This window comes from Hydra vulgaris, chromosome 03 (assembly GCF_038396675.1).
Source record: "Hydra vulgaris chromosome 03, alternate assembly HydraT2T_AEP".
Taxonomy (NCBI): domain Eukaryota; kingdom Metazoa; phylum Cnidaria; class Hydrozoa; order Anthoathecata; family Hydridae; genus Hydra; species Hydra vulgaris.
The window spans coordinates 61,510,368-61,519,178 of NC_088922.1; the positions used below are offsets into that span (position 1 = coordinate 61,510,368).

General features: G+C 27.4%; 1 protein-coding gene across 1 annotated transcript; it reads left to right on the forward strand.

Annotated features, from left to right (window-relative positions):
* Positions 1 to 1,081: 1,081 nt before the first annotated feature.
* LOC100204638 (uncharacterized) lies at positions 1,082 to 3,629 on the forward strand. The gene is made up of 2 exons (XM_065793920.1): positions 1,082 to 1,272; positions 1,996 to 3,629. The coding sequence occupies exon 2, from the start codon at positions 2,153 to 2,155 to the stop codon at positions 3,299 to 3,301; it is 1,149 nt and encodes a 382-aa protein (XP_065649992.1). The 5' UTR covers positions 1,082 to 1,272; positions 1,996 to 2,152; the 3' UTR covers positions 3,302 to 3,629.
* The last annotated feature ends 5,182 nt before the right edge of the window (positions 3,630 to 8,811 follow it).

The following is an 8,811-nucleotide window of genomic DNA, read 5'->3' on the forward strand; positions in this document are numbered from 1 at the left end:
TTCAGTAATTTTATTAAAAGTTTAATAGAAAAAAACATTTTTTTTTTTAAACTATTAAATAAATTGTCAACTACAAATTAAAATTTAAAGATATCTTTTTAAAATCTTTTTAAAGGAAACCGCATAGTTCTATATGTTTGCCTTTTTGTTGTTAACTTGACAATCGCTGCAATATCCTATATTTTAAGGAATGAACGTAAACATTACCTCAAAGCAATAATAAAAAAAAAGATGTCTAAAAAACAATGCACTAACCACGCGTTGTTTCTATCGGATTTGCGTTTAAAATTTTTCAGCATCCGTTTTACCTAATTTAATTACCAAAACAATGGTCGTTATGAAAAATGTTGGAACAATCCGGATCATTTAAAAGACATTTCAAAAAATAACTGTAATTTTTTTAAAAATAATTAATTTTAAATGCGAACGAAATGGTTTTTAATTTAATTACTTTATGTTTTACAATAAAAAGTAGTAAGTAGAAGAGATAAGTAGTATAACATATTAAGTATATTATAACATAACAGAGATATTATAACATTACAGAGATATCATAACATAACAGAGGTACTTTAACATAACAGAGATATTATGGAACAGTATACTATGTTTTTTTTTTGTTTTTTTACTTTTTAATTATTATTACTAAAATTTAAAGTAATTTGGGTAAATTGGAAATATAAATATGGAATTCGCTTTTAACAAAAAATATAATTTTTGTTGTATTTCGTCATCGAATTCTCGTTAGTTCGGCGTAATATTAAACGATATAAATTTGTGTTGTTGTGAACGTTAAATGTTTTGCTACAACATTGACTTTAATTTTCAAATATTATCAAGCTATGTGAAATGAATTCAAGTTTGTCAAGCTAATAACAACTACGTAAATATCTTTGATTACATAAATATCTTTGATTAGCGAATTTGACTGTATTTTGAAGTGACATTAGGCGCCTAATTAAAACAAAGTTTACAAAATTTCGATTGTGCGGAAAGGATAATCTATTATCTGCTGGTAAATAACAGTCAGTGCAAATCCTTTTTTCTTATATTTGCTAAAACTCTCCAATTTTTTTGATTTTTATTGAATAAGCTAGAAATTTTCATTTTCGCAGAAGCTTTCGATATTTAACGCAATGATTGAAATTAGTATTAAGCAAAGAATATATATACTATATAAATACAAAGTATAGATTTTGAACGACGTTTACAATTAGCGACTTTTATTATTTTACGTTCTTTTATTTTTCCTTAATTATTTTTCAATGAAAGGTGAGATGTTGATATTTTTTACACTTTTAATCGTCTATAAGAAGTAAAAGTATGAAATCAGTTTTAAGTTAAATAAATTACTTATTAGTTAAATAAATTTCAACCAGAAGTAAAATTAAATTACAGAAAAGTGTTTTTGAAAAATAGTTTTAGAGAAAAAAATAATTTTAATCTTTTTAAACTTTTGAATAAACTATGAAATTGATTTGCAGAAACCTTTATAATATTATTTCAATTGTTAGTTTTTTTTTTCTTTTTTTATAATTAAAAAAAAACCCTTTCGTGTAAAACCAATCGAAATCATTACGGAAGTTTAATAGAAATTCTTATTAAAAAAAGCTTTTTTATGTGACGTTAATTTTAAACAGTGTTAAATCTCGTGCGCGCGTCAAAGTTTTTATATTTAGATATTGTAAGATTGTTAGAAGTAATATGCTTCACCAATCTTTGCGTTTTGCTGGTATGAACTTTTAAAAAGATTGCAACTTTGTGCCAAATTGTTCAATAAAAGCTTATCTACATATCAGTCTTACAATATGTAGATTATAAAACAAATATTCTTTTGTAAGAAAAACATTTTGGATGGAAGTTTGACTTCCTTTAGAATTATGTTTTTTAATTTTGGCTGGATTTGCTTAGCTGCATGTTTTCTTAAATGTAATTGAAAAATTTTTTTTCTCATGTCATTGAAATAAAATCGAATTAAAAAATTTTATTTTTTAGCTAACGTAAAATGCTTTTTGTACCACCGTTTTATTGAAACTTACTACGAACTACATATTGCCAATGGCACCAAAAAGATTTAGCAAGTTGATTTAAAAACATTTTCGCTTTGGTATTTTATACAAATGATATTACTAAAATTTATAAGAAGAGCATAATGTATAAAGACCAAGAAGATATTGAAAAAGATGAGCTCATGTGGGTAAAAGCTGGGGGGCCAGGTGAGAAACCTACTATCATAAGACAAGTTTGTTCTGACTCATCATCTTGCAGCTCACGTGAAAACTCTGGTGAATCATCAAATGGTGTCAAACAAACTCTTTTATTGAGCCCTAAAGTTGGTCTTACATCTCGTGTTCCCAGTAACGATTCAATGCATAATTTTGGGCATTTAGGCAGAACATCCAGTGAAGACTCTCGCGTTATTGTTCTAAACGTTTCTCAATCCCCGTATCCTTATTCTATCGATAAAGAAAAAGTAAAACGATTGAAAATTTCTCAAGGAATTTACGCTGCAAGTAAGGATGACAAAGGTAACACCAATAATAATTTTAAAACTAGCTCATTTTGTAACAACGCAGGTGGCAGTCAGGTTTCAGTATGTGATTTAATACTGAAATCTAATAATCAACCTGTTGATTTTTTACCTCGTTTTTCTCCGATGACTGCGATTAAAAGGTCTTCAAGCGACGATTCCCCTCAAAAAAGCTCATCCCTTACTCAAGGATATCCAAAAACAAAAAGCAAAGAAGGGTACACTACGTTAATCAAAGATTCTCCAAACCCAAACATATCGGAAACAGCCCGTTCAAAAACACTACCGAGTTCTTGGCGACCAGCATATTCAAAAGAACATCAAAAGGACTTTTCAAAGTTTTCAAAAAGCATTGCATTAGAACAAGTAGTTAGCTTTCAGGATGAATTATATAATAAATCTTCGGAGATCACAACTTCGCAAGTAAAATTAAATCGAAAAAAAACGCGTAAAAAGTTCAGGCATAATTTTGAAAATGTTATCGAGGTAGGAACTTGCTTCGTTTGCTTGCGGTCTGCTGTTTATCATACGCAAGACAGCGATGATACGGGTAGTTCATTAGATCACCCGTGTAAATGCCAACCCTGTAGTTCAAATACCTGTGGACGGTGGTGCATGATTACATTGATGATATGTTTTTTTCCGTTTTTAATATTTTACCCACCAATAAAGGCGTGTCTAAATATACACGACTTACGAGTTAAAAGGAAAAAAAGACACAGCGAAAAAAGGGAAAAGTTAAAAAAATCATTAGTTCACGACGAACTTTAAAGTTAAAAGAGAAAAATCCTAAAAGAAATTAGATGAATTAGAGAAAATTAGATGAATTAGAGAAAAATGATGAATGCACCTTAAAAATAAATATTAAAACGAAGTGACTGTTGATTTATTCCGTTAAAATGGCGCCTGCTGATATTTGACATCAATATTATATATAATATTATATATAATATGACATTATTTATATAAAAATAGTATTTATTTTTTGTTTTTTAATAAATGATTATTTATATTTTATATATTTTTTGTTAAAAATCGTTGTGGAGTTTTAGAATCAAAAAGTAGTAGAGTTTTGTGGTAGATTATATTTGTTCATTTATTGTTCTTTTTTTTTCTAAATATTATACTTAAATTTTGTTTTCAAGTTTTAAAACTAAAAAAATTTTATTTTATTAGTTTTAAAATTCGAAACCAAAACCAAAGTAAGTCAGAAATAAAACAAAAATAAACAGAGTGATTCTAAATCTATTATTATTATATTACTAATATTATTAAATTAAATATCAAATCTCAATACTTGAGATTTAAAATTTAAATCTCTAAACTGGGAAGACTCGGGTCCAAAGGCACTTCCTAGAATTTTTTGCAGTTCTAAAAAGTTTTTATATTAATTTTATAGTCTGTAAACAAAATCTTTTGTTTTAGTTAACTAGTTTATTTTTTGAATTATAAAATCAAGGTTGAGACCTTGGTTGCACCACCTTAAAAGTAAACACTAATAAAATGAGTTTATTTAAAAAAGCTACAATAGTTTTTTTTGGAAGTAATATGCAATGTTAACAAACAACATATATTAATATTTAGAATAAAAAAGAAGAAAAAACATTTACCAAATCAGAAAAAAAGAAGCGTCAATGTAGATTGTTTAAGTTATTTTTTTTTTCAAAAATTTTTTTAAGCACCCTTTTAAGGGTGCTAATAAGTTTTGCACCTTTATAAGGGCGCTAATAAATTTTGAAAAAACCATTAACTTAAACAATAATACATATACGTATTACTATATTAGTATTTTTTTTTCTCTTTCTTTTTTTATATATACTATCAAGTATTATTATTTAATGTTTCTTAGTAATTTAGTTTATTATTCAAAACGCCCTGCCTCCTCTCGTCTGTATAGGATAACTCTGTTCTACTAAACTAAAATAGGCAGGACGTGTCTAGACACTTTGAATAAATTGAAAAAACAGCCGAGAAATTACATATTTTCCTGCAGTTGTCGTATTCTCATTTCTCAGTTAAACTTAACGGAGAGATGAGAATACGGCAACTGCACGAAAATATTTTTTATTAGTGTAAATTAAAATTTCTTTTAAATTAAACTAATAAAAAATTTATTTAAAATCATAATTTTTTAAACATAAATGTTTTATTTTGGTATAAGTTTTATTTTAACGAATTTAAATAAACTTTCGTCATTTCTTTACTTAGAAATATTGTAATGAAATTTCAGGCAAAAGCTCCGTTAAGCTTAACGGAGAGATGAGAATACGGCTGCAGATCATTAAAAAATTATAGTTTTATGGGAGTTTGACTGAGTGTATTAAACTCTAAACAAATAAATTGAATATACTAGATCAATTAAATTGAATTATCAAGATCAATTAGAACAATGCAACAAAAGTCCGGATTTTTCAAATTTATTTATATATTGTTTTACCACTGAATTCAAAAATCATTTTTATTTATGCTTAATTCTATATTCTCTTAATATAAGCAAAGTCAGTATGTTGTATCTATTCTAATGTCAGTATGTTGTACCTATTCTAATGTCAGTATGTTGTATCTATTCTAATGTCAGTATGTTGTACCAATTCTAATGTCAGAATGTTGTATCTATTCTAATGTCAGAATGTTGTATCTATTCTAATGTCAGTATGTTGTATCTGTTCTAATGTCAGTAGGGTAACCTGGGGCAAAGCGAGACACCGGGGCAAAGTGAGACAATTAGGTTTTCTAGCTTTGTACAGAATTTTTTTAAAATGATTAAGTAATTTTGTTCAATTATATTAAAAATTTCATGTTTTTTTTATGTGTAAAGTAGTTTCCATCAGATTTTTCATATAATATGACATAGAAATAATAATGACATAGAAAAGTGGGTTAAAAGCTTACAAGTTGCGTCAATTTGATTGAAAAATCAAAATTATTTTTTTTTTCTTATATGGAAAAAATCCACGTACGCTGCCATTTTTTACCACAGAACAAACATAATATTGAGTTTGTAATCATTTATTTGTTATCTTTCAACTGCCATTCTTCTTTTTATGTAAGATTATTTTGTTTCAAAGATATTTAAGAAATATATAACTTCACATTTACGGGGAAAGTGCGACAACGCTAGTTACTGAAAAAGATCGTCAAAGTAAACGTTTACGATATCATCATTTTATGAAAGAATTTTATGTAAAAGTAAAGCATAATTTTATTAGAAACTTTAAAAGAATATAACATAACTTTGTTGTCATTTAGTGACCAAAAAGTTTTAAATGAGAAACGACAAGAGAAAAACTAATCAAGCGAACTGGAACAAAGATGACATGAAAAATGCTATTACAGCAGTAAAGTTGAAGCAAATGTATTTAAGAAAAGCTTATAAAAACTATAGTGTGCCAAAATATTCACTACATCGGCGTGTTAAAAAGGCTTCACTTGAAAATAGTTTACATACTAACTAACTTGGAAGATTTATAAAAGTGCTTTCTGATAACCAAGAACAAGATCTATAAAGTATATTAAAGATATGGACAATTCATTTTATGGTCTCTCGATGATGGATATTAGATTCATAGTATTTGAGCTCTGCAAAAAAAATTTAATTCTAAATCCTTTTAACAAAGATAGTAAATTAGCAGGAGAAGACTTTGTGCGAGGCTTTTTAAAACGCTATCCTGATTTATTACTAAGAAAACCAGAAGGAATTTCTGTAAACAGAGTGTTTGGTTTGAATGAAGATAATGTTAAAATCTATTTCAGTAATTTAGAGAATTTGTTAGATAAATATCATTTTAAACCACATCAATTTTTTATTTGTGATGAGTCTGGGTTGTCATGGGTGTTTTTCATTAGTGACAAGTGAGGAAAAAAGAGTCACAACAACAATTTTATGTGGATGTAGTTCTGTTGGTCATTATGTACCACCAATGATGATATTTAAGCGCAAAAAAAGAAAATTATTACTCACAGATAATGCTCCAGTTGCAACTATTCAAGGATGCTCAGAAAATGGCTGGGTTAATACTGATTTATCTCTTGAATATATACAACATTTTTTTAAACATGTACAATGTACCTTGATCAACAAAGTTTTACTTATATTTGACAGTCATCGTTCTCATACCAAAAGTTTAAAACTTATAGACTTGTGACAATGGATTGTTTTTGCTATTGCTACCACCACACACAACTCATAAACTTAACCATGTGGATTTTTTAAGCCTTTGAAAACCTTTTTTAATCAAGCATGTATGAGATGGATGCGAAACCATTTAGGAAGACAAATACAAATAGAAAATCTTGGAGAAACTTTTAATGAAGCGTATTTAAGAGCTGCTAATATGTAAAATGCTACTTCAAGTTTTAGAGCAACTGGAATTGTCCCATTTAATTGGGGTTTGTTAGAAAATGAATATCCAAGGACATCTTTGAGTGACAATAATAATAAAATCAGGTTATCCATACCTCATGAAATTCACTTTGAACGCGACAACAATAAAGAAAGTGAAATTTTTTCAGAGTAGCCAGAGTTGACTACATTAGAATTAATGAGTCATAATAAATTAAAGCTAATTGAAAGCTTTTCAGATACCACTGCTACTTTATTAAATTCTTTTGAAGACATACTTTAAATTCCGAAACTTTATCCTCCAAAAGAAAATTAGCTGAAAATTCTCAAATTATAACTAGTTCTCCATATAGGAAAAAAATTTTACTTGAAAAGAACAATGAGAAAAAAACAATAGGAAAAAAAAAAAGAATAATAAGAAAAAAAATTTACTGGAAAAGAACAATGAAAATAAATTGAACAAAAAAAATATAAAAAAGAGCAAAAAGGAAAGAAAATTAAAGAAATGCTTGATTGAAAAAGATGTAAACAATGAAGAGGAATGGTTTTGTCCAGTTTGTCAAGGGAAATGGTGCAATGGTACCCAAATTGACTGGATAGCTTGTTGTGTGTGTACTGTTTGGGTACACGAAGACTGCACATTAAACAATGTTTGCTTTTTATGTGAATAGATTTTATTCAAATTTTTTGACTAACGTGAAACTTTGCATATGCATTTTTTTTATTGATAATTTTTTTTTAATTCCTATCATGTTTTTTGATTTAAAAGGAAAAATTACATTAAATTGATACCTTCGTGTTTTTATTTGCATTCTTATATTTAATCAGATCGAATTTATTAATAGTCTGCTTTAATTTTATTGAAAACTATATTTTTTACTTAGTTTTTTCTTCAAATGAAATCTGTCTCACTTTGCCCCAGGTTTTGGGGAAAGTGAGACAGGGTAGTTGTTGTCATTTTGAATTTAATTATGTACCAATGCAACAACCTATCACCACAAATATTTTAGAGATCATTAGACACATAGTGTGCTAGTGGCCTGCAAAATTTCTTGTTGTGAAACGTGATTCTTCTTAGTTATGAACATTCTCCCTGAAAGTGTCTCGCTTTGCCCCAGGTTACCCTATGTTGTATCTATTCTAATGCCAGTATGTTGTATCTATTCTAATGTCAGTATATTGTATCTATTTTAATATCAGTATGTTGTATTTATTCTAATGTCAGTATTTTGTATCTATTCTAATATTTTAAGGATAATTACATAACATATAAAATTTTTTCATATTTTAAAAGGTATTTAGGAGGAACAATATATGTGAAAATTAAAAAAAAAAATACACCATTACACCTTCTGCCTAGAACATTGTATATCAAGAGCAAAACCAGAATGCATAGTAAAAACCTGCTTTGCAAGCATGTTTACACTCTTGAGAAAAAAAAAGAGAATGCTTGCTTACACACTTAAAAATATTAGAAAAAAACAGGAGTTTTGTTGTCGTTTCTAACGAAAAAAGACATTCAAAACTGTAAAGTTAATCAGACTTTTTGGGCATTTTTTACAAAAATTTGTTGTTCCATTTCTTTTAACATAATTTTAAGTATCTGAGCCGTGATTTTAAAAAATTTACTTTTGACAACTGATATCACAGCTATCACTGCTATATATGTAGCCCTTTAGTTCTTATCTTGTTTTGTGTGGCATTTAAAATAATGAGTTTTAATACCTATAATTATTCGCTTTTCTGTCCTAATTCACTGCACAACAGCAATTTTGTTTCGGAACCAAAATTATTTATTTCTTACGTATTTTTCCACCTGCTGAAATCAAAAATGACATATTAGCTCTAGTTTAAGAAATAAAAGCAAAACTTTTCTCTCAAGGGTACAAGTTTTTTTTTGAAAAAAAAAAATTGTTTTGTTTTTGACTATCTATAATGT